This window comes from Eumetopias jubatus, unplaced genomic scaffold (assembly GCF_037043125.1).
Source record: "Eumetopias jubatus isolate StellerSeaLion01/CBP00866 unplaced genomic scaffold, mEumJub1_p1.0 scaffold_12, whole genome shotgun sequence".
In the NCBI taxonomy this organism is placed as follows: Eukaryota; Metazoa; Chordata; class Mammalia; order Carnivora; family Otariidae; genus Eumetopias; species Eumetopias jubatus.
Window position 1 is genome coordinate 94,440,560 of NW_028274818.1, and position 24,963 is coordinate 94,465,522.

General features: G+C 55.5%; 1 protein-coding gene, 1 long non-coding RNA gene and 1 pseudogene across 7 annotated transcripts; 2 read left to right on the top strand and 1 right to left on the bottom strand.

Moving 5' to 3' along the window:
- The first annotated feature begins 2,278 nt into the window (after positions 1–2,278).
- LOC148162864 (uncharacterized) lies at positions 2,279–3,171 on the top strand (annotated as a pseudogene).
- A 1,460-nt stretch (positions 3,172–4,631) lies between these two features.
- FBXL19 (F-box and leucine rich repeat protein 19) lies at positions 4,632–23,285 on the top strand. Of its 6 annotated transcripts, none has more exons than XM_028109887.2 (11): positions 4,632–4,951; positions 6,221–6,421; positions 7,800–7,943; positions 8,047–8,133; positions 8,212–8,445; positions 8,957–9,118; positions 10,232–10,743; positions 17,452–17,615; positions 17,701–17,862; positions 22,525–22,743; positions 22,848–23,285. In XM_028109887.2, exons 2-11 carry the CDS (start codon positions 6,245–6,247, stop codon positions 23,024–23,026), a joined length of 2,040 nt encoding a protein of 679 aa, XP_027965688.1. In that variant the 5' UTR covers positions 4,632–4,951; positions 6,221–6,244; the 3' UTR covers positions 23,027–23,285. The 6 variants fall into 6 exon arrangements, with proteins under 6 accessions (XP_027965688.1, XP_027965689.1, XP_027965691.1 ...); XM_028109888.2 differs by having other exon boundaries at positions 8,227–8,445; XM_028109890.2 differs by having other exon boundaries at positions 8,227–8,445; positions 8,957–8,989.
- LOC114214335 (uncharacterized) lies at positions 18,336–24,960 on the bottom strand. Its single transcript, XR_003610400.2, has 2 exons — positions 24,777–24,960; positions 18,336–18,597 (listed from the first exon to the last, which is right to left on the bottom strand). It is a non-coding gene; the product is annotated as an uncharacterized LOC114214335 (long non-coding RNA).
- Between the last annotated feature and the right edge of the window lie 3 nt (positions 24,961–24,963).

A 24,963-nucleotide genomic window follows, 5' to 3' on the forward strand; every position in this document is an offset into this window, starting at 1 on the left:
GTTTTTATTTATTTTTAAGATTTTATTTATTTGAGAGAGAGAGAGAGAAAGAACAGTGGGGACGGGCAGAGGGAGGGAGAGAACGAGACTCCCTGCTAAGCAGGAAGCCTGAGATCATGACCTGAGCCAAAGGCAGATGCCCAACTGACCGAGCCACCCAGGAGCCCCTGTTTGTTTGTTTCTATTTTATTTTTTTTTAAGATTCTAAGAACATTTATTTGAGAGAGAGCGCAGAGTGAGAGAGAACACAAGTGGGGGAGAGACGCAGAGGAGGAGGGAGAAGCAGGCCACATGAAGCCACACCCATTGCTGAGCATTTCACTTCTGGTATCTGCACTAATCAGATCCAGGCAGCTTTTGGGGCACCTTGCCTTTTTGTTTTTAACATTTTATTTATTTATTTATGTAAGGAGAGAGCAGGGGAAGGGGTAGAGGGAGAAGGAAAGAGAGGATCTCCAGCAGACTCCGAGCTGAGCACAGAGCCTGACTCGGGGCTCAGTCTTACAACCCTGAGCTCATGACCTGAGCCTTAACCAACTGAGCCACCCAGGCACCCCAGGGGGCACCTTGCTTTTTGTGATGATTGATCCCAGGGCTGACCATCAACCTCTCAGAGGCATTTTCTGTTCACTTGTCCATTCTAGGTCAATGTATATCAGACTTCTCTCTCCTTCGTGTGGATGCTGCCATCCCATATGACAACAGAAGAGCTCACTCAGCAGGTGTCTCCTAGTGGGTGCTTGCCCAGAAAATCCACTATATGGTGGCACTAACTTCTCCTAAGGCCCTTAGGAAGCTGTCCTTGTCATTAGGGTTGCTCACAAGTGTTCCAGTTTTTCCAGGCATGTGGAGACATCTCTGTTCTGCCCCCTTTGAAGTTAGGTCAGGTTATGGATTGTTCAATACAATGTGAGCGGAACTGTCACATGGAAACTCATATCGAGATGGAGCCTCTTCCCTGAGTGACTGGAAGGAGCAGACCACCCCCACTAGACATGCAGCATGAGTAAGAAACAGACCTTTGTTGTTATAAGCCACCTAAACTCGGGTGTTATTTTTTATCGCAACTTAACCTAGCCTATCCTTCCTGATATAGAAGCTATGAATGTCCACAGAGATCCAGAAGAGATCGAGAAGGACGAGCAGCGAGCAGCCTTCAGGATAGGAAGGAATTTCAGGATAAATGGGCTGATCCAGCTCCTGATTTCAGTGTGCTCATTCCAAGGTTGCAGATAGTTCTGAAAGTAGGCAAGTGCCCTTCATTCCTTTTTAGCAGTTCCTCTAGATACTGAGTGGTCTGACCTATTTCTGAAACTGGTCTGTAGTCCTATAGTCCAGGCCCTCACAAAGAAAACCACACCACTGAGTGGTCCTAAGCCATCCACTTCCAAAGTGTCTTAGACAAAATGCATAAATAAGGTTTATGAGCCTGGCACTGGGGTGCTATATATACAGTGTAAGAAATGGTCTTTACCCTCAATAGGCTTTATACGGGTTGTCTCGGTTAGTGGAGTGGGGCCCATAATGTTTACATTAGAACTGAAGCAAGCTGGGGGGTGGGTGGGTGGGTGGGGACTGTATTGAACTGGTGAGTACATGTCTTATCCAAAGGGGCAGCCATTTGCTCAGGTCCAGTTGTTTCTTGTTCAAGGAACAGGGGCTCAGTATTGCTAGATTTCAGGAAAGTGGAAATCCATTTTTGCAGGAGAAATTTGTTGTTGTTGTGCCAAACTAAGCGTACACATCTGGCTGGATTTGATGTTTGTGGATGTTGCAGTAGTCCTCAGGATGGGTTCTGGAGTTCTAGGTTTGAATCCTGGCTCTACCACAGGACACAGAGGAGACAATCCTGTGGGAACCAAGGATTTCCTGATAAGGTGGGAAATGGAAGGAGCCTCAGTACAGCCTCAGGCCAGTCCCTGCAAACTTAAGACCACACTACACTGGCCAGAGTTAACGTCCCGGACAGAAAAACCACACCCACCAAGTCTTCCACAGGGCCCTCTAACCCCTCTTCTCTCAAACACAGAAGAGAGAGGAGAGCAGGGGTGCTGGCTTGGGGTCAGAAGTGAGTAGTTTTCCGGGCAGAGTTGGAAGATCAAGAAGGCAGGTAAAAAGGCACAAAGGTGGGAAGCCTCATTGGCTTTGGCAGCTGAGACGTCTAGAGGGATGCTGGAGCTCAGGCTGGGCAGTACACACAACCTACAACTTCAGGCTGAAGAATCTGGCCAGGCTGCAGGACCTCAGTCAAATGGAGAATGGGCGCCCCCTGGGAGCAATGGTCGGTAGTGGACGCTGGAGGACTCAGATGAGGGGGGCGGGAGGTGGCGGTGGAGGAGGGGGTGCGGCTCAAGATGGGGGCCGACTGCCGGCCACAGTTTTCTTCTCACATCATCTAACCCCTTCCGGCATGACGGATTCCTGGGATCCCAGAAGAGCTGGGAAGGAAGGGACCTCGAAAAAGGAACTACCAACACGTGCCCCGTGTCAGGCCCTCAGCTGGGCACTTTCGTGAACATTGTCCTAACACACCTAACTCTACTTGGAGGTAGGTATCATTATCCCCATTGTTCAGATGAGAAAACCGAGGTTTGATGGCTTCCCAAGGAGGGGCGGGGATTTTGTATGACTTCAGAGCCTCTTCCCTGGAGTCCTCACGACCTGGAAGATACCGATTCCATGAGGTTTGGGGGAACAAGCATCCGGTGTGAGGCGCCCAAGCTTTCCGAGGGGACAACAGCGTGATGGTACTTTCGGCGAGAACCACGCCTCCCTTGTCGCGACAATACTGATTACTGTTGCTTTCCTTTAAGAGCCTTACCCTCAAATATGAAGGCCTTGCCACACGCGGGGGCGGACATTATATAGTCCTTAGATCTCCCGGACGTCTTTCTCCTTCACCCGCACTGAGCCCCACTAGTGACATAAATTCTACTCCTCCACTAGTGAGTGGAGGCGCGGGACTACAACTCCCGGCAGGTTGTTCAGAAGGAGGTGGTGGGGAGAGGAGGAAAGACACTCTCGCTTTCCGTAGGCTCGCAATTTGGCGTGTCCGCCGTGATGCACATTTCAACAGCCCACATCCTTTCTCTGGAGAGCTAAGGAAGGGACTACGTCCCCCAGCAGGCACTGCCGCAGAGAACAAGCGCTGGGCCGCCATCATCATTGTAGTCCTTTCCCGCGTTTCTGCAAGGGAACAGCCTTAGTGCATGGACTACAAATCCCAGGTCGCCGTCCCCCTTCCCTTCGGCCGCCATCTTTGCTGGTTGTCCCCGCCCCTTTCCCCTTCCATTGTCTCGACCAAAGATAATAGAGCGGAGCTGGGAAGACTGCAACTCCCGTCAGGCTCTGCACCACCGGGAGGGGGATTTCGATGTTTCAGGCGGGCGAGGTGCCCAAGGTGGTAGAATGAAGCGACGGGGAGAGGCCAGGTAGCCTGCCATCTTTATGGTAGTCTCTTTATTTTCGTGGTTCCGCCATTCTTAAGGCACACTAGAAGACTAGAAAACTACTATTCCCATCGCACCTCAAAAGACCGACTACTAGTCAGGTGTACGCCCCTCTTCCACCATCTTGCTTGTAGTTCTCGTTCCTTTTCACCTTTCCATTGTTCCTGACGAGTAGAAATGGCAGCGGGAAGGCAGCAGATGGACTGCGACTCCCGTCAGGTACCACACACGCGGAGGGTTGTGGACAGGAGGGCGTGTGAGTGCCTGGGAAGGAGGTCGGGTCGGGGGAGAAGGCCATCTTGTTTGTAGTCATCGTTCCCGCTCCTTCTCTATCCTCTGCAACGGGGAGCCTCGGGGCAACCGGACTATAACTCCCGGCACCCTCGGCTCCCGGCTTGGCACGCCCTCCGCCATCTTCTTTGTAGTCCCCGCTGGCCCCAGCATCCCATTGTTCCCACGGTATCACCAGCGGCCGCAGGACTACGATTTCCGTCGTGCCCTGCGCGTGTTCGTCCTGGAAAGTGGAGGTGGTGGGGAGAGGAGGGGGCAGGGGGCGGGGTTCCTCTGGGAGAAGGAGGGAGTAAAGAGGAGGAGGAGGAGGGAAGGAGGAGGGAGGGGTGGGGGAAGAGAGGAGGAAGGAGGAAGGAGCTCAGGAGGGATGAGAGAGGCGGCCAGGGCCCCGGGCCGAAGCAGCGCGGGGCCGGGGGACCAGGGGGGCTGAGGCACCCCAACTGCCCCCTCCCCCTTTCCCTGTCCCCTTCCATCCTTTCCTTCCACTCTCCGGCTTGAGGAAGGGGATTTATTCAAATTTTATTTAAATCCCTATCTCTGGAGGGTCGCGCGCTGGGGGGAGGGGGAGAGGGCGGGGGCGCGCGCAGGCTGGGGGGGCGGGGCCGGAGCAGCTTCCTTCACCCCCCTCCACTCGCCCGGTAGCCCTAGGGCAGGGGGCCGCAGTCTAGGGGCGGGCCCAGGGGAGGGGGGCAGGTTACAGGGACCCCCCCCTCCCCGGGAACCGGCGGTGGGCGGGGCTTGAACCCCGGAAACGGTGGGGGGCCCAGGCCTGGCCCTGGACCCCTGGGCAGTGGGGGCCGGGAAGGGGCCAGTTAAAGGGCCGGGGGCGCTGGGGAGAGGCGGGTGGGGGGAGGGGAGCTGTGACTCGGACCCGGGACTGAGTGGGGCCCGGGCAGAAGCTGAGCACCCTGCGCCCGAGGAGCCCCCGTTGGCCTGGGGGGGCTGAGGGACTGAGCCCCCCAGAGAAGGACCTCCCCCTGGAAGGGCCGCGCCGCAGCCCGTGGGAGGGCCTCGCCCCCGGCGCCCCCCATCTCCACTCGCCGCCGTCCCGGCCTCCGCCGGAGGGAGGGGCCGAGCGCCCTCGGGGGGCCGTGGACCCCGGCGTTCTGAGCGTTCCGCGCCCCGCGCCGCCCGGCCCCCCCGCCGCCGATGGCCGCCGACCCGCCGGGAGCTGCCGAGAAGGGAGAGATGGCTCCCGGGACACGTGTGAGGTGGGTTCATGCGGCTCCTCCTCACCCCCAGACCTGGGCAGCTCCCACTCCCATTCATCCTCAGCCCGGCCTCTCTCTACCTTCCCCGCCCCCAGCCTCGCCCTGTCTTTGCTCCAAACTCCTCTCATCTCCAGCCCTCCTTCCTGTTACCTCTCAACCCTGGGGAACTGGCCTTCCTTCCTAGACCCTGCTTCCCCTTGCAGACCCCCATCCCCGCCTGCAGTCGCCGCCCTCCAGGCCCCTCCCCTGGAGCGCTGGAGGGCCCCTTCCCCCCATGGATGGGTCTGGAAGTCCCTGGAAAGGGGGAAGCTAGGGTAAGACTCTGGCCACGAAGAGACCCCCTCCAGGCCTGCTGAGTCTGTATGGGATCTTGGAGGATCTGGTTTCCATGGGAAGGGGAGCCCAAGGGATTCTAGACAATTAGGGATGGAAAAGTAGCCTGGGAAGCTTGGGGGTGGGGGAGAAGACATGTAGGACTGAGCCCATCCTGAGTTCTGTGGAGATGTCATGGTGGATTCTAGAATCCCAGGGAATCTGGGAGATTGCCCAGGCTGACCTGAGAGATCCAAGAGGAGAATGTCTTGGGGCAGAGGGAGCTCTGTGGGGAGCAGAGCAGTTGAGATCTTGGGTTGAGGAGGGGCTCTGAAGCAGCATGGGGGGGGGTGTCTCAGAGCCCTGGGGATGGGGGAGGGCAAGCATCCCACTGGATCTGTTGACAATGTATAGGTTTTGGGGGAAGAGAGATTGGGTGGTAGTTGTGTGAGAGAGAGAGAAAGGAGGAAGGAAGAAAGGTCTAGAGCTTCTACCCAGGAATTTGTGGGTATCTTGGAGGTAAGTCTGGGGGAATTTTAGGTGGAGTGCATTTGGATACCAGGGGAAGAGTTGGGGCCTCTCTAAGGTAACTCCACGAACTAGGAGCCCTGGCTTTCCAAGGAGCTTTGGTGTGGGGATGTCAGTGCAGAGTCCCCAGTCCCTTTCCCTCCCGAGTAGGCAAGGGGATGCTGAGGAAGTGTTAGAGGAAAGAGGAGTGAGGTCAGGAAGCCAGTTCTCAGGTTCCCAGAGGAGCCAGGTGAGCGCTTTGGAGAGAGAGGCCTTGAGTAGAGGGAGTGGTGCCCACCCCCTGACCCCAGGAGGGATAGTCTCCTTGTTCCTTGCCTCCCCGGTGTAGGAGAGCCAGCTCTGGCTGCCTAGGAATGGGGGGAGCTACCGGGAGTTTCCCAGGCCAGGGCCTCAGTGGGCCCACCTGACCCTGCTTTCGTTCACTCACAGCCCTCGGCGTTGCTGACGCCCCCAATGTCGTCGAGCAGCCGGGGGCCGGGGGCCGGAGCGCGCCGACGCCGAACCCGCTGCCGCCGCTGCCGGGCCTGTGTGCGCACTGAGTGCGGGGACTGCCACTTCTGCAGAGACATGAAGAAGTTCGGGGGGCCCGGGCGCATGAAGCAGTCGTGCCTGCTCCGGCAGTGCACTGCCGTGAGTTCTGCCCCCAGCACACCCGACACCCCCGGGGCTTTGGGTGCCCTTCCCCAGCCGGCCCACGTACCTTTCTGGGCCAGCTGCTTCGTAGCACACACTGTAGAGTTGCTGTCTGTTCAAATATCCACCAGGCCCATTTTTGTCTCCAGTTGCGAGCGGGGGGCGATGTTAGGGCACCCAGAAGAATCTAACCCTGTGCTTACCTTCGCGTTTTTCCCGGCTTCAGAGGCACAGACCCATAGAGAGCTCAGCTCAGCCCCTCTTGTGCTCCTTCCTGGAGGAATCTGCGCACAGGGGCGCACTTCCAGAGCTGGCCCAAGGGAATAGGTCTTAGCCTTCCGGCCTCTTCCTCACCTGCCAGAGTGGTCTCGGATTTGAGGCCAGGCTCACCCTTTGTGTGACCTTGAACAGACACTTTGAACCTCAAGGTACCTTTCCTGTGAAAGATTTCCTTTGCTGAGTCGTAAAGATGAAGCAAGAGCATGGATGTGAGTGTGCCCAGCACGCAGTAGGTATCAGAGAACATGAGTTTCTTCCTTTGAGCCCCCTTTGTGGCCCTTCTCCAGCAGCCTTGAGGAGCCAGCTGCATCCTGCACCCCCTCCTGGAGGACCGCCACCTCCTTTTTCCTCCAGCCCCTCTGCTGCCTCTTCACCCTACAGCCCCCCTCTTCTGTTTCTTTGTTCTCCAACCCTTGCCTCACTTTCCTTTTCCTCCTTTCCCTACCTCCTTTTTCCTTGGGCCTGTCTCCCAACCTTCAGCATCCCTCACGTGACTCTGTATTACCCTGCCTTCCTCCCCGAAGTCAAGTTGTCTGAGGGCTGCTCTCCCCTAGGACCAGCCAGCTGCCTTTAGCATGCCCAGGAGTCTTGCCAAAACCTGATTCATTGTAGGGTCCAGAGCAACCCTTGGGCTGCCCATTGTGCAAACTCAGAATCATCCCAAGCTGCGGCCACAGCCCCTGCAGCTCTCTAGCTCTCTCTTTTAACAGTATTGTCCTGTTTGCCACCGTTTCTATCCTTCTCCAAAGCCAGCAACAGTTTCAGGGTCACACACACACAGACCCTGACTCCAGCTGCAACATTTGCAACAGCAATAACAACTATGTATCCAGTGCCTCCCTGAGTGATCTCATTCTTCCGGAGGTCTTGCAAAGGAAAAATGCCTAGCCCCATTTTACAGATGGAGAAACAGACATAAGGAGGTTAAATCACTTGCTCAAGGTCATACTGCCAAAAAGGAACAGATTCAAGATTTGACCTAGCTTGACCCATGGGTTCTGAACCTCATCCAGCAGCTGGCCAGGCTCCTGAGAAGAAAGGGTCTTCCCCCTGTCGCTTGCTTTCGGGGTCCCTAATACTCCCTCTTCCCCAACAGCCCGTGCTCCCACACACAGCTGTGTGCCTCTTGTGTGGGGAGGCTGGGAAGGAGGACACAGTAGAGGGAGAGGAAGAGAAATTTGGTTTGAGCCTCATGGAGTGTACAATCTGCAATGAGATCGTCCACCCTGGCTGCCTGAAGGTGATGGCCCTGGGGGCCCTGGAGTCTGAAGGTGATGGCCCTGGGGAGCGCTGCCTCTGGGTTTACTGGCACCCTACATCCACTCCCTGCCCTCTGCCTACAGATGGGGAAGGCTGAGGGTGTCATCAATGCGGAGATCCCTAACTGCTGGGAGTGCCCTCGCTGCACCCAGGAAGGCCGGACCAGCAAGGTAGGGGTAGGGGCTGGGCTGGGTGCTGGGTTCTGCGTAGACAGTGGGTTGGGGAGCTGGAGAGAACCTCAACCCCAGCTTCCATCTCCCCAGGATTCAGGTGAGGGACCAGGCCGCCGCAGGGCTGACAACGGCGAGGAGGGCGCCAGCCTGGGGAGTGGATGGAAGCTGACGGAAGAGCCGCCGCTTCCACCACCCCCACCTAGGCGCAAGGGCCCCTTACCTGCTGGGCCCCCCCCAGAGGACGTGCCTGGGCCCCCCAAAAGAAAGGAGAGGGAGGCAGGGAATGAGCCCCCCACCCCAAGGAAAAAGGTGAGCCAGGGAGCATGCTTATTAGGTCCAGCCCAAGGGATTCTGGGAGCGGTAGTCTAGTTCCTTTTTGGGGAGGGTGGGCCTGGGAGGCTGTGCTCTGTGGGTTCTCCAAGGGGTTGTTGGGGGATGTAGTTCAGGAAATGTTGGGCGGGGGAGGGTGGAGCATGCTCGGTAGGGAGGAGAGGTACAGGTGAGGGGCACCTGGCCCTGGGCAGGGAAGCTTTGGGAGCCCTGGGTGCTTCAGGTAGGAGGGAGAGAGCATGCTCAAATTAGCTGCTACGGAGGAGGAAAGGAGGGGCTGGAAAGGGCCTGAGGGGGAAGAAAGAGAAGAGGAGAGCATGCTCAGTGAGCCAAGACACTGGTTGGGAAGGTGAGCATGCTCAGAGTTCTTCCTGAGATGTGGGCTTCTGGGATTTGTAGTCTAAGAAGCGAGCATGGATCTTAGTTTTGTGGACGATGAGGGGCTAATGGGGCCTCTCCCTTTCCCCATATTTCCCTCTTGCTCTGATAGGTGAAAGGAGGCCGAGAGAGGCACCTGAAGAAGGTGGGTGGAGACGCCTGCCTCCTCCGAGGATCGGACCCAGGCGGCCCCGGCCTTCTGCCCCCCAGGGTTCTGAATCCGAGCCAGGCTTTCTCGTCCTGCCACCCTGGGCTCCCTCCCGAGAACTGGGAGGTGTGCCGGGGACCTCCACCCTCCCCCTCCCATCTTTCCTTGCCCCACCCTCCACCCTGGAGACAGAGATCTGTCCCTTCCTGCTCACCTTGTCCTGCCCCTGCCCCATTTGGCCACAGTGGCATCTGGACCCCTGGGAAGAGTGGAGGGGGAGAGGTGGGTTGGGGCCAGGCCACAGGACTTTCCAGGAACCCCTGGGGTGTCGTCTGACCCATTTGCGTCATCTTTCCAAACCTTAAAGGGAAAAGAACTGAGTTCAAATCCCTGCCCACTGACTCCCTGTGTGGTCTTGGCAACTTGTCAGCTGCTCTGAGCCTCGGTTCCTCATCTGTGAAGGAGATGATACTACCTACCTTATCCACCCATCCCACAGAACTGTTTACATCTAATGAAAGTAAATGAGATTTGTGAACTGTGAAATGTACTTAGATTTGAGGAAGATGAGGCTCAGAGAGGTTAAAAGACTTGCCCAAGGTCCCACAGCAAAGCTAGAATTCAGATGTCACTTTGCACTGACACATGAATGCAAGGGTCTGCCTGATTATGTTCAAATCCTGCTTCTGCCATTTGTCAGTTTGTAATCTTGGGCAAGTCACTTGGTCTCTCTGAGCCTCAGTTTCCTTGAGTGTAAGGAGAGTGGTCCAGGTTGCCACTCCGTTGGAGCGCTGTGAGGATGTGGGTCCGTGAGTATGAGGTGCTCTGTCATTCTCATATCATTGAGTAGACACTTGGAATCACCTAGTCCAGCGTTCCGTATTGTAGATGATGAGGCCAGGGCTTCCCAAGTTCACACAGAGAGGTGGTAGCCGAGCTGATAACTCAAAACGACATCTCTAACTGTTCTCCGTATTTCACTGCCTTTGGAAACTCATAAACTATTGAAACCTGGAAGGCTTCTAATTCTTTGAATCAGTGCCTTCACATGACAGATAAGGAGACTGAGGTCCAGAGAGGGACATGCTGCGGCTGAGGCCTCACAGCGTTCAGGGGCAGAGCCATGGCTGGAGCCCAGGACTGTCTCTCGGGCTGCTCATCCCTTGCTGACTCCTCAGGACAGGGAGGTGGGCAAGCACGTGTCGGGCCCTAGAACAGCCTCCCCCCATCTCCTTGCAGAAACCAAAGCCGCCTTTGGCCTCTGCTGAGGGCCCGGCCGTGCCATCCCCGTCCCCACAGAGGGAGAAGCTCGAGCGTTTCAAGCGCATGTGCCAGCTACTGGAGCGGGTCCCTGACACCTCCTCGTCCTCCTCGGACTCGGATTCCGACTCTGACTCTTCAGGCACATCGCTCAGTGAGGAGGAGGCCCCTGGCGAGGCCCGGAATGGGCGACGGCCAGCCCGGGGCAGCTCGGGCGAGAAGGAGAACCGCGGGGGGCGGCGGGCTGTGCGCCCTGGCAGTGGGGGGCCCCTCCTCAGCTGGCCCCTGGGCCCCGCCCCACCGCCCCGGCCCCCACAGCTGGAGAGGCACGTGGTCCGGCCCCCACCTCGAAGCCCTGAGCCCGACACACTGCCTTTGGCTGCTGGATCCGACCACCCGCTGCCCCGAGCTGCCTGGCTTCGTGTCTTCCAGCACCTCGGGCCCCGAGAGCTGTGCATTTGCATGCGAGTCTGCCGGACTTGGAGCCGCTGGTGAGTGGCCTGGACGGGCCTGGGTTCCCGCTTGCTGTATGACCTGCGACAGCCAGTTATGACCTCTCTGGGGCTTGTTCTTACGTTGATCATACTCCTATAGTATGGATGTTTTCTAGTCTGATATTTCCGTGTTTGCTGCGTGCAAAGCCACTTTCCATTGTTTGAGCTCATTTAACTCTCATAACAACCTTGTGAGGGTAGGTCCTATTATTCCTTTTTACAGATGAAGCTGAGGTCAAGGTTGTGGAGAGGAGATAGTGGAACCAGGAATTCGAACCCAGGCCCCATGGCTCCAGAATCTTTGCTCCTAATAACCGTCATTTATGAGCGTTAATGTGGCAAGCAGGGTGCTAAGTGCTGTCGCACATCACCCGGTTTGCTTTGCACAGTCCTTTCTCTGAGGACGGTCTCACTAGAGGTCCCATTTACACATGAGAAAGCTCTTTGCTGAGGTGGCCCCTGCCCTCTCAGAGGCAGCCATACTTCAGGCTCCTGACTCCCCTTGTCACTTCGCTATGCCCTGGAGCTGCCACCAGCTCCCTCTGCCTTTCCTCCCCCCATCTCCCCGCTGCTTCCTGAACCTTGCTTGTTCAGACATGTCGGTCATCCTCCCAAGCCCCTGGTCTCCCTCTTCGATCCTGCCCCCAACAAAATCCTCCCCCAGTCCCATCAGACTCCCACAGCACCCTGTACGCCTCACAGAGCACACAGAGGCCTTCACTCATTTATTCACGCTCATGTTCTCATCGCTTGTTACAGTGGGGCAGATACTGCGTCTGTTTTATCTGCGTGTTCCCAGCACAGGACAAGGGCAGTGGAGGTGCCCAAGAAGTAGTTCATTAAATGAGTACATTCAGGCTCTTTCCCAGGCACATCCTGTGCAGCAGGCGTCCTGGTGGGCACTTTGCAAATTGTGGGCTGCCTCGTTCCTCATAATCGCAGCCCTGTGGGAGGATGAGGGACACCTGAAGTCACAGCACAAGCTGGTGGCTGAACTTGAACTCCACTCCTTTTCCTTGGGACTCTGGAGCACTAGCTCGCACCTCTGGTCTCTGTGGAGGCTGGAGAGCTGAGAGGAAACTGAGCTGAGAGGAGTGCGGGCTCTGGAGGCAGATTGCCTGTGTTTGAACCTTACTCTTCCCCTGATAAGCTGACAGCCACTGGGCTAGTTTCTTAACTTCTCTGTGCCTCAGTTTCTTCTTCATCTGTTAAGCCAGGAGAACCAAAGCATTTACTTCGTAGTGTCTTTATTTTTATTTATTTATTTTTATTTTATTATGTTATGTGAGTCACCATACGTTACATCGTTAGTTTTTAATGTAGTGATCCACGACTCACCGTTTGCGTACAACACCCAGTGCTCCATTCAGTACATGCCCTCCTTAATACCCATTACCAGGCCAACCCATCCCCCCACCCCTCCCCTCTAGAACCCCCGGTTTGTTTCTCAGAGTCCATAGTCTCTCATGGTTCATCACCCCCTCCAATTCCCCCCCTTCATTTTTCCATTCCTACTATCTTCTTTTTTTTTTTTTTAACATATAACGTATTAATTGTTTCAGAGGTACAGGTCTGTGATTCAATAGTCTTACACAATTCAGAGCACACACTCTCCCCAAAGTCGTAGTGTCTTTATGAGCTAATGTACATAAAGAACCAAGGACAGTACCCAGGAAGTAGAAACTACTCAGTGCCCTAACTGTAACCTGTATTATTCGTTCAGTTACAAATATTGACTGAAAGCACAGACTTTATATCTTCAGAGTGTGGGCCTGGGCCCTTGCAGAGCTCCCAGTCAGCCTGCAACATAGAAGCAAAGAGAGCAATTGGTGGGGATCCCCACCCCTGCGCATGTAGTGTTTGGGGATATGTTGCTCAGGCCTCTTCAAGGCCAGCTCTGTGCTTGGCACGTGGGATCCAGGACCGAAGAGGACTTAATTTCTACCTCAAGGAGAGACTTGTGACCGGAAGTGGATGAAGCAGAGAGGCTGGATGGCACAGTGATTTTCAGCTTGGGCCCCGGAGTCTGGCACCCATGGGTGTCATCCACGGTGACTCGTGTCCTGCTTGAATATGTATAGCCGTGGGTGGATAGCTCTACCTTTCAAGGCTTGTTTTCTCATCTGTAGTCTGGGGTTTATACTAATACCTTGTGGGGATTAAATGAAGTGGTTCTTGCAAAGCACTTAGCACAATACCTGAGAGGTACTAAACACTCAATAAAATGGTCGTTTTTGGTAAGGACGAGGGTAGGGCAGAGCAGAGGTACAGTGGGACCAGTCAGGAGGCTTGGGGGCTGGAGGGGTAGAGAGGAGGGACTGGGGCTGAGAATTTTTTAAGAAGCAGAATGGCTTGTGTTTGGTACCTGGGCAGCAGGGTGACGACTCTTCAGCTGAGTTTCTGGCCCACAAACCTGGGTGGGCAGGAGCGCTATTCCCCAAGCTCGGGAATACCAGAGGAGGAGCAGGTTCCAGGAACGCGAAGTGCTCAGATTTGACATGTTTGGTCCGAAAGGCCTGTGGGCCAGTCAGGAGCTAGCAGGACGGCAGATGCATGTACAGGTCAGATGCTGGAAGGATCCAGGTTTGGAAGTTCTCCCCCTGCAGGTAGCAGCTTCCAGAAAGAGGAGAGAAGACAGAATGTCAGTATCTGTCTTAAAATCAGTATCTAACAGTGAGTTAGAGAAAGACCAGCCAGAGACACGAAGGAGATGGTGGAAGTGTCCCGCAGGGGAGAGATTGAGGAAGGAGTGAATGATAGAGTGTAGGATGTTGGCAAGAGGTCGTGGGAGACCAAGGACCACAAGTGGCAGTTGGATTTGCTACATGAGGCCCTGGTGTCCTTGGCTGTGCTACGTGGGAGTAGGGCACCAAAGCCAGGTCACATGGGGTTGAGAACATCAGCTCCAAGAAAGGGACTTGATCTGTTCGTTGCTGTGTCCCTAGTTTCTAAGATGGCGCCCGGCATCCAGTAGGTTCTAAGACATTACTGGATGGATGGATGGATGGATGGATGGATGGATGGATGGATGGAAGTGAGGAAACCAAGATGGTGTGTGGAAAGAGGCAGTGAGGGTGGAGCCAGAGAGAAATTTGTAGGTGGGAGAGCAGGAAGTTGCAGGCTTTCCTGTCTGGTGGCTTTTATCTCCTCTTGGAACTGGGAGGCAAAGTGAATGTACCAAGAGCAAGGGGAGGGGGGCAGGCAGAAGCAGCATGGTAGAGTTGTTGAGGCGTAGAAAAGAGGGTTGGAACTTTGGGGGACATGGGCAGAGGGTGGCGAGGAAGGGACTGGACCCCAAGGTCAAGGCCAGTTGGGGCTGGGAATAAAGGCCTGGAGACTGGTGGATAGGAGGACAGTGGTGGCATCGGGGAGCCCAGAGAGCTGAGAGTAAAGAACCAGGCTGTGAGCTCCTGCCTGGCATCAGTTGGGCTGGTACATCCGCATCCCCAAAGGGCCTCTGCAAGACAGAGGCTTAGGACCAGAATTTCAGATTTGGGAGGTGGGCTTAATAGGGGGCTGACTGGGTCGGGGTGGCCGGAGGCTAGGGTAAAATGAACTGGGTTAGGGAACTCGGACATCAAGCCCTGATGCCCCCGGATGACGGCAGGCCGTGCCTCTTAGCAGTTCTTCCTACCCCTCACCTTAGTGTCATTCCGCAGCTTGGAAAGGACCCATGCATGGTTCCCTGCTGCCCTCACAGTGAACTCCCACAGCCCTGCTAGACATTTGCACACGTATAGTACCTCAGTGACTGCACTGAATGACGGTCCCACCAGGCATTGCAGCCTCCTTGCCACGGTGTGCCACCCCAGCCTCCTCTGCAGTCTCCCCCCTCCCCCTTCCTCAGACACAACTCAAGCGCTCAGTCCAGACCAGCTTGGGTTAAAGCCTGGTTCTGCGGCCACTTAGTAGCCGTGGGACCTCAAACAAGTTTCCCAACCTCTCTGGGACCTCATTTTCCTTAACTCTAAAAAGGAGGTTATAGTAAAAGTATTTACCTCCTAGGGCTGTTGTGAGGTTGACTGCCTAATGCACAGACCAGTACCTGGCCCATAGTAACCTTTGATAAACACTAGGTATTAATGCTGTAGTCCTCCCCATCTTCCTCATTATTAAGGTGAGGTGTGGATTGCCCTTTGTTCCTGCTGCCTGAATTTCTCAGAGCGCTCCGTTTTCTCTCTCTGTCCCAGGCCTGGATGCTGGTTCTTCCCCATCTGGAACATACATCGTCTTCCCACTTCTGTCTCCCTGGGAGGCGCCCTGTCCCGTCCTCTTGTTGACTCTGACTATATCCCTTGCTGCTTCAGTTACCGTGGACTGGCTGTGTTTCCCCCGGTTTCCTGACAGTGCAGCGGAGGCTGGACACTTAGGATCTGTAGGGCCCTGAGTGATTATTGGCTGCCACTCTGAGGTTTAAACCCAGTGTCCTGGTCATTCAAGGGCAAAGGGACCAATTAGTTCAAGCCAAGAAAAGTCATGGGAGACTTCCTGGAAGAGGAGACACTGGGGCTGAGTGTGGAAAGCTCTGGGTTGGTTGGCATTTCGGGCAGAAGCACAACATGTGCCAATATATGTTGGCACCAGGCAGCATTGTGTGTCTATCGGCGGGCAGGTAGTTCGATGTGGCTGTTGTGGAGTATGATACAGAAGCAGTTGGGGGCCTGTGTGTGCCCCCAGGGGGGAAGGGTTCCCTTCTAGCCATGGAAGATCCAAGGGCTTCAGGGTGATCGTGGCAGTTGAGCTGAGACTCAAGCCTGGGTTGGAGTGGGCAGGATTTCACCGAGGGGAATGAGAAAAGGGGCAGAAGCTCGGTTGAGGGTAGGCTGGGTTTTTTCCTTTTCTGTTTTGTAATTGGAGAGATTTGCAAGTGGTTATTGGTCGAGTGGAAGGAACCAGGAGGAGAGGCTATAATACCAGGAGGGGGGAAAGGGGGAAGAAGCGGCAGGTGGCACCAAGAAGTGGGGTTGTTTGGATTGAAGCCTTAGTGTCTGTGCCCCCAGTAATTCCCTAAAATGTCAGATGGGGCTCTGTGGAGAACGCCTGGCAGTTTCAAGTGGCGCAAAACCATGGCTTAATCCTTGTATTAGTTTTGAAAAGGAAGTGTCTCCGCTGGGTGCTATTGTATGTTTAACACCTCTGTAATACTTATCTCCCTGTTTAACAAAAATAGTCTTCAGGTGGTAGCCTAAAGCCTAATAGTCCCGGTCGGTTTTTATTGTATGTATCTCTAAGGTTAACATTTTTATGTGAAGCAATACTGTTTTTTTTTTAATTAATTAATTAATTTATTTATTTATTTATGAGAGTCAGAGAGAGAGGCAGAGGCAGAGAGAGAAGCAGGCTCCCCGCCAATGCGGGACTTGATCCCAGGACCCTGGGATCATGACCTGAGCCGAAGGCAGACGCTTAACCATCTGAGCCACCCAGGTGCCCCAGCAGTACTGGTTTTAAGTGCAAGGAGGGGATCTATTGAAAGATAAATTCACGTTCTGAGAGAAGGGGATAGCAACTAACTGGAGTTGGTAACCACTGCTCCAGCCCCGAGCTTCTCGAAGGGAAAGCGCTCAGAATGGGGTGGTGGGAGGGAGGTCAGACACAGCTTCCTGGGCCTTCCCCACCCCTGCTGCTTCTGACACAGTCCGTCTAGCCCAGTGGGAATTTCCTGACATGCTTTTGAGAACTGGAAGAGAGTTTTCAGACTAAGTCTCGAGGAACTCTAGTGTGCCACAAAGTGTTCACAGATGACCTTGGGAGAGGTGGGGAAGGGTTCCTTGGTAAAATAAGTTTCGGAGGGCCTTCTCTGGTTCACTGCATGTCGGACCCGTCAGGGCTGTCAGGGATCAGGAAAGCTGTTTAACTTTGTGTAGGCCTCATTCATCTTTGGAACTTTGATTCCTGGGCCCTACCAAGCCTTCCATAAACATTGAGTGGATAAGTGAAAAGCTGTAGATGATGTGTATTGTGGGGGAGCGCTCAGTGGAAGCTTCAGGGACTTCATGCCGGCTTCGCACCATTCATTCATGCAACAAATGTGCAACGGGTAACCCCTGGCACAGTGCTAGGTACTGGCGCTACCAAAGGGGAAAAGCCGTCTTGCCCTGGTAGGGCCTACATTCTAGTTGGAGGGACACAGTAACCCGAGACAGGAGGTAACAGGGCTGTAAGTCGAGCCTTGGGCAGCTGGCCATCAGAATGGGCCAGATGTGGCTCAAAGGCAGAGATGAATAGAGGAGATGAGATGTTCCCACGAGTCACCATAACTTAGCCAGGGAGAACTCCAGAAGCACAAGGTGGGGGTGGTGGGGGCTGCTGACAGATCCCTTTGGTGTTACATCAAATACAGTGTGTAGGGTGTTTGTGTCTTTGGCAGAGTGCTTTATAAGCTGTAAGGTCTAAAAACTGCAGCGACCTCATTTGATCTCACAGTAGCCCTGTGGGGCAGGCTGAGTCTGGGTCATTATCTTCATTTTACAAGTGGAGCGTCTGAGGCTCAGGGAGAGGAATGGACCTGCCTGGGGTCTCGCATCCAGTTAGTGATGAAACTGAGCCCCAAACCCAATGCCCTTGGCCCGAGGCTGGGTACTTCCTGCCACCCCTGCTGTCTTTGTGGGCCAGGACAGAGCTGTGGCGGATGAACTCTTGAAGTAGGGAGTTTCGCAGGCTCCCTAAGAGCTGAGGGCTCTGTCTCCCTCTTGTGGCTGATAGGTGCTATGACAAGCGTCTGTGGCCTCGAATGGACCTGAGCCGGCGAAAGTCACTGACCCCACCCATGCTCAGTGGTGTGGTTCGTCGCCAGCCCCGAGCCCTGGACCTCAGCTGGACAGGTGTCTCCAAGAAGCAGCTCATGTGGCTTCTGAACCGTCTGCAAGGTAGGGTGGGATGGCAAGGTAGGACAGGGTGAAGAGGGAGACAGTGCTGGGATGGAGCACCGACTTCCTGACCTCCCCTGCCCAGGCCTGCAGGAGCTGGTGCTCTCCGGCTGCTCCTGGCTCTCTGTCTCTGCCCTGGGCTCAGCCCCACTGCCAGCCCTGCGGCTCCTGGACCTTCGCTGGATTGAGGATGTTAAAGACTCCCAGCTCCGCGAGCTGCTGTTGCCTCCACCAGACACCAAACCAGGTGTGGTGTCTGTTGGCTCATCTGTAGATGGGTTGGGCAGGGGAAGGGGGGTGGGTATGAGGCCTCCAAGGTCTCTTCCAGCTCATGCTGGATGTTAAGAGATTTGAAGAAAGGGCAGAACGCATTTGTTTGGTTAGGAGGCCTTGCTTGGCCACCGTTCATTCGTTTACTTCCCTGCTGTGTGTTGGGCCCTGTGATAGGAGCTGTGAGGGAACAGGGATGAAGGGGAAGTGGCCCCTGTGCTCCAGAGGGGAGATGATTATGTGATGAAACATGGTATAAGACAGGAGGATGGCATAAGATTTCTAGAAGAAGCCAGGGGCCTGGCTGATGGCAGATAGGAGTGAAGTCACTGGGTGTGGTGGGCGCTCCTGAAGAGCCTCCTCCAAGGGGTGCAGCGGCAATGGCCATGGAAAATGCAGGCCCAAGATGGCCAGTCACTTCCATTCGTCAGGAGGAGCCAGACACGTGGATTTTCCTGTGACATATCCTTGATTTTAAATGACAGCAGTTAATTTAACATTCTTTTCAAATTCATGTGTGGATCAGTACATATATGGCTGAGCAATAGATTTGGCCCCTGTGCCCCCTTCCCCTACGGTAAAAGAATAAGGGTTTTCCTGAGGGAATGGAGCAGAAAGAGGGATCCAGTTGACTTGGAAGGTTGCATCAGGGTGGTGGTATCCTCTCCCGTCAGGCCTGCTACCTCTTCAGCCTGGGTCAGGCCTGGGTACCCTGTCAGGTAAAGACAGCTTTTACTATTGGACACATACTCCGGCCTTGGCCCTCTGTAGGGCCCTGGAGACCTCACACAGCCCCAGTCCCTACCCTAGTAGAACCCCAGTAGTGCAGAAGAGAGAGAATCAGAAACAGAAGGTTACAGGGTGATACGGTGGAGGCTGTGGTTGGGTGTGGGGAGCAGAGAGAGAATCCCTCCTTGAGGAGGTGCTGTTTGAACTGACTCCTGAAAGGGACAGGGTTGTCCCAGGGAGTGTGAGGCAGGAGTAAGCACTTCCGTAGGGAATGAGGCCCATACTGGTAGAGGGGAATGCTGGAAGCAGACGCCCGTCACAACGGAGGTGTGGGTCAGGAGCACTGAGGCCTGGGGGCTCCTTCCTTGTCTAGCCAGGAGATGGGATGCTCACAATACAATAGCTTCTCTGGCCAGGGGAACCATCCAGAAGGGCAAATCTGTCCGTGTCACCCCTGTGCTCTAAACTCCACTCCTCATAATCTCCCAGTGCTCTTTGGATAAAGACTAATACATTGTCACTAAGGCCTGGCATGGTCTGGCTCCCACTGACCTGTGCCATCCCCACATTTCAGCCTCTTCAGCCTCCTTGCCAAGGTTCCCTCCAGCCCTCAGCCCTTTGCTTAGTCCTTTTTGTCTAGAATGCTGTACCCCCCCCTTTGTCTAATTAACACCTAATCATTCTTCAGGCCTCAGCAAAAATGCCACTTCCTCCTAGAAGCCCTCCATGATCCCCCCCCCCCCCCCCCGAGATCAGGGTTCCTTTAGAGCTTTGAGAGCAGTTCCCTCCCAGCTATCACTGCATGGTGGTGAAGTGATTTGATGGAAACCCATTTCCTCTCCGAGTTCTAAGGTTTGGGAGGGCAGGGGCTGTGCTCATCCCAGAGCCTTGCTTTCACAGCTCACTTTTCAGTTCCCTTCTTCCCACTCCACCAACCCCACCCCCCCCACCCCCCCACCCCCCGCTTCACAGCAGCCTTGGAAGGAGGTAGAGAAGCATCTAGGATTCTTCTTTCTATCTGGACAAGGCACCAGAGGCTCAGAGGGGTTGACTGACTGCTGCAAGTCACACAGGCAGAGCTAGACCGGAGAACTCCCCATTGCCCACTCTTACCGGAATTGGACTGAGCCAGGGAGATTTGGGTGGGGGTGAGGGTGGGCACTGGGAACCGCGGATTCCAGGAGGTGAGAAAGTGCTGGTTGGCAGGCACCCTGATACCAGTTCCTCCTGCCTGAACTACCTCAGGAGCTTGCAGTGATGAGCCTTCCAGGCCCTGAGACCTATTGTAGTGTTGGGACTCTACACCCACTTTTCTTATCTTGGCTCCCTGGCTCTGGGCAGCATTCCTTGAGCAAAACTTAAAGTTCTTCTATTTCCTTGTGTTTGTCCCTGCTGTTCTCTGCCTGGCCTGCTCTCATCCCACTCTTCACGTTCAAATCCTTGAAAGCCCAGCTTAAATGCTGCCACCTCAATGAAATCCTTGCAGATGCCCACTTCCCCTGCCCAAGCCAGAAGTGACCTGTCTGTCCTCTGCTTCCCTCTAATGACTTTTAGCTGTGGCCCAAGATTGAGGGCATCTGTAGATGGAGCCCCTTCCCAGGTTCTCAGCTCCTCAAAGGAAAAAACAAGGCAGAATTCAGAGTTTGCCAAGTCAAGTGCCCACAAAGATGGCCTGGCAGGTGACAGAGGCGACGCGCTTGGGGAATGGCTTTAGGGGATAGCATCTTGCAACCTAGTTCCCAGCTAGTCCTTTTCAGGTGAAAGGGATAGCCCAGTGGTGCCAGATCTTATAATTTTTCGGAGAAAAGCTCTATCTAAATTTCTTTATGGAAATGTCCTTTTTGTAGCGTTCGTCATTTGAGAAAAATTTCAGCACTGTGCAGATTCCATAACACATTTGGGTAGGCTAGTTTCATGAGTTGGTGATATCTGATCTGGTTTATCTATTACGGGCTAGGCTGGTGCCTGGGAGGCAGATAGTGTTGTGGTATGTTTGGTCTGGCGTCCTCTGTTACTTCAGTCATGTGACCTCGGACAGATTGCTTTAATGATTTGAGCCTCAAAGTTCTCATCTGTAAGCAGGAGTGATAATCACATAGCTGTGGTTCTTAGAGTGTGGTCCAGACCAGCAGCATCACCATTACTGGAGAACTTGTTAGAAAAACAAGCTCTGAGGCCCTACCTTAGATTCCCTAACCTCTTGTGGGTCCAGCAACCATTTTAGGCAGCCCTCCAGGGGACGCAGAAGAGCCCCTGGCCTAGGGGCAGGCCCCCACTTGGGCCCCTTGGCTGGTGCCTGGCCCACACTGAGTGCTCAATTAATGGTGGCTGGTGTTTAGGCACTTAGTTTAAAAAACAAAAAAACTTAGGGGCACCTGTGTGGCTGTCGGTTAAGCATCTCTTGATTTCTGCTCTCAGGTCATGATCTCAGGGTCAACAGATGGAGCCACCCGTCGGGCTCCATGCTGGGCATGGAGCCTGCTTAAGATTTTTTTTTTTTTATTTATTCATGAGAGACAGAGACAGAGAGAGAGAGAGGCAGAGGGAGAAGCAGACTCCCTGCTGAGCAGGGAGCCCGATGCGGGACTCGATCTGGGATCATGACCTGAGCCGAAGGCAGACGCTTAACCATCTGAGCTACCCAGGCGCCCCGCCTGCTTGAGATTCTCTCTCTCCCTCTGCCCCTCCCCTCCCCTCTCCTCTCAAAACTCAAAATGCAGGAATGTGGTAGATACAATAAAAGAAAAGCAGGCTACATGCCACATGCTTTGGGTGTAGAGATGAGGGACATGAGTTCTTCTTCCCTGGAGATGAGGGAAGAAGTGGTCTCTAACCTCAGATCTAAAAGCCAGGGACACCAGCCAGGCATAGGATCGAACATTAGGTGTCCGTGGGCAGAGTCTCAGAGCAGGGTCACCTGTGGAATTTGGCCCAGGTGTTTGGGAGTGTGGGAGGGGGGGTTAGGAACAGAGACAGGGATGAGCCTTTATAAGAACTGGAATGTTCTAAACAAGGAGGTGCCCTCAGAGTTTTTAGTAGAGGAGGGATGGTGCCCCACTTTTTTTTTTTTAAGATTTTATTTGAGAGGGACAGAGATAGCGAGAAGAGAGCACAGTGGGGAGGAGAGGGAGAAACAGGCTCCCTGATGAACCGGGAGCCTGACACGGGGCTCGATCCCAGGACCCCAGGATCATGACCAGAGCCGAAGGCAGATGCTTAACTGACTTGAGCCACCCAGGTGCCCCCTGCCCCACTTGTTTGTGAGCACAGTTCTCTTTGAATGCCAGGAAGGAGAGGAGAGACTGGACCGGGTGAGGAGGCTGGGGCAGGAGTTGAGGCAAGAGTGGTGTTGTCCCCGAGGGGCGCCCGGGGAATGGAGGGGAAGGGATCCAGCTGGTGATGTTACTAATGGAAGGAGAGGGAAGTAGGAGAGCCTGGGGTGGCAGTTCCATTAGGGATGGCATTTGTCGAATGAGTGAATATATACTGAGCACCTATGTCTCAGTTGCTAGGGACAGAGCAAGAACAAGACAAAAATTCTTGCCTTTGTGGAACTTACATTCTAGTGGGAGGAGAGAAAAAAATAGGTTCCATGGTGAGAAAAGGGGCGGGGACAATAATGGCAGGGAAGGGGTAGGAGTATGTGGACTGTTACCATAGCAAATGGAGTAATCATGGAGGGTCTCACTGAGGAGGTGATGTGAGCAATGGATAGATTAGATGAGGTCAGGTTGAATGGGTGTTTGGGAGAAGAGCAAGCCCTGTAGAGAACGCAGGTGGAGGCTCTGTTATCGTGGAAGCAGGTTTAGGGGGTGATGAGCGATGGGAGTGTGGAGAGGCGGCTGGTCTGGCTGCCGAGGGGCAGGCACAGGAGTAGCCGGGGGTGCTGACCTCTTAACTGCCTGCCCAGGGCAAACGGAGAGCCGTGGGCGGCTGCAGGGGGTAGCAGAGCTGCGCCTGGCAGGCCTGGAGCTGACAGATGCCTCCCTGCGGCTCCTGCTGCGCCACGCACCCCAGCTGAGTGCCCTGGACCTGAGCCACTGCGCCCACGTCGGGGACCCCAGCGTCCACCTCCTCACAGCTCCCACTTCCCCACTCCGCGAGACCTTGGTGCACCTCAATCTTGCTGGTAAGCATCCTGTCTGTCCATCCTGCTAGCGTGTTGGTCCCCGTGGCCAGTGCCCACCCCGTACTCACCTTCGTGGTCTCCGCCGCCACTGCCGCCCCCCTCAGGTTGCCACCGCCTCACGGACCACTGCCTCCCGCTGTTCCGCCGCTGCCCGCGCCTTCGCCGCCTAGACCTGCGTTCCTGCCGCCAGCTCTCACCTGAAGCTTGTGCCCGGCTGGCAGCCGCTGGGCCCCCTGGCCCCTTCCGCTGCCCAGAGGAGAAGCTACTTCTCAAGGACAGCTAGTTGGGTGCCCCCCACCCTCCCCCAGGACTCATCAAGAGCCTTGGACCTCGGGCCTTCATTTTATCCCTGCCAGGAGGCCAGGTTACCCACCTCATGACTTGGGATTCCTGCCCAGGGACTCGAGCCAGCCTCCCCCCTCTCTACCCCCTGCACTGATATCTCTGGGGGTGTCTCCTTCCCATCCCTTCTCCCTTCCACCTGCTTCATTGTCCATCCCCTGGGGGGAGTGGGTCAGAGGTACAGGGGGGTGCTGAGCCAAAGGGATGGTGGGAGGGGGGGGTAAGGTGCAAGTTTGAGGGAGGGAAATGGGGAAAGGGTACCTGCACACAGGATACTGGGAGCCAGGGGGCTGGGGGAGGTGGAGGATGGGCTGGGGGAGGGGGGGCAGAAAGCAGACCACCAAGGGTTCAGGGAACAAAGACCAGACACTTGGAGTTGGGGGGTGGGGGTGGGGCCAAAAAGGGAAACCAGAGGAGCAATTGGGGATCCACGTGTCAGAGATGGGGGGGGGGACTCGGGGAACCAGGGGAAAGCCAGGGCTGAGAGAGGGGTGGGGGCAAAGAGCAGGTGTGGGGGCAGTAGTACCCCCCTCAGGGGGTCACACCCCTCTCCTTACTCCCTCCCCAGATTTCAGTTCCTTCCCCCCCAACCCTGACTCCTTGAACGTCACTGACAATGGCAGCTATTGCGAGGAGTGGGGGCCGCGGGCCTACCCGCTGTTCAGCGTGGCCCAGGGGAGTGGTGAGGGGTACCCCAGCCCCCTACCTGTCTCCCCGCACAATACTTGAACATTCATCTGTACTGAAGTGTTACTTGAACCGGGGGAACCTCGGACCTGGGGGAGCCGGAGTGAGGGGACTGATCGGCTTGGACTGAGACTGGTCTGGTGGGCACCCAGCTTGGACTGCGCCACCCCCAGGCTCTCTCTTGCTTTACTGTATTGAGCAGCTCCACCCCTCCTGACCTAAGGTGGGGGTGGGGGTGGGGTGCCAGCCCAATGATGGGGAAGATGGGACTCCTCCAGCTTGGCTCTTCCCACTCTTTCATCGTCATGGAAACTTGTATCCCATTTGCCCAGGGAACTGCCACTCCTGGTTGCCATGGAAATAGCAGCCAATGGACACCTCCCGAAGCCAGTGCTAAGGCTGGAAATGGCCCCTCTTAGTTGCCATGGGAACTTAGTAACAGACTCGGCCCTCCCCCACCCTCCTCGGGGCGGGGGGCGGGGCTTGGGGAGCCAGGGGGAGGAGCTGGGGCCAGGTCCCGCCCCTTAGCCCCGGTCCCACCCCGGGGGAGCCGGGTTATACCATGTAGGGGAGGGGGGATCTATCCACATACCTCAGGTAACAGGGAGGTGCGAGGGTGGGGGGAGGGACTGGGCGGACCAAAGGCCGGAGGGGAGGGGGTTCTGGGTATCGCGAAAGGCTTGAGGATGGGGCCGCTTGGGGGAGGGGGAGGAGGCAGCCCGGCGGGGGCAAGTGGGGGTCCCAGCCGGGCTGGGCCCCTGGGCCCCAGGTCTGTACAATACGGTTTGCTATAAAACTCAAAATCTTCCAGCCAGGGCCGCCGCATTCGTGTGTCTCTCACCGGCGTTGGGGTGGGGGGAAGAGCTGGGACGACTGGCTAAGGGAGCTGTTTGGATGGATCTGGGGGTCCTTAGGACTTCCCAGGCTTCTCGGAACTGAGGATGCCGGACCCCCTTTGGTGCCTACAGGTGGATGGGTTCATCTTCCCCCAGCTCACTACTTACGGGGAGGGGTTTGGAGATCTGGGCATCTTAGGGGTGTCCAAGTGTGCCGAATTGTCCAGGGCCCGGGAACTCCCAGCCCTAGGCTGGGGCGCGGGCGCCTGGGTGATAGTGAAGTGGCCTGGGGTCGCGAGGTCCCTCGGGATCTCTGCCGACGGTCTTTCGTTCCCCCCGCCTGAGCTCCACCCCA

Bases quoted from the DNA above. Each gene is read 5' to 3' on its own strand.
- FBXL19 (XM_028109887.2), top strand. From the start codon at position 6,245: ATGTCGTCGAGCAGCCGGGGGCCGGGGGCCGGAGCGCGCCGACGCCGA. The intron at 6,422-7,799 runs GTGAGTTCTGCC...CTTCCCCAACAG, and splicing joins TGCTCCGGCAGTGCACTGCC to CCCGTGCTCCCACACACAGC. The intron at 17,863-22,524 runs GTGTGGTGTCTG...CTGCCTGCCCAG, and splicing joins TCCACCAGACACCAAACCAG to GGCAAACGGAGAGCCGTGGG.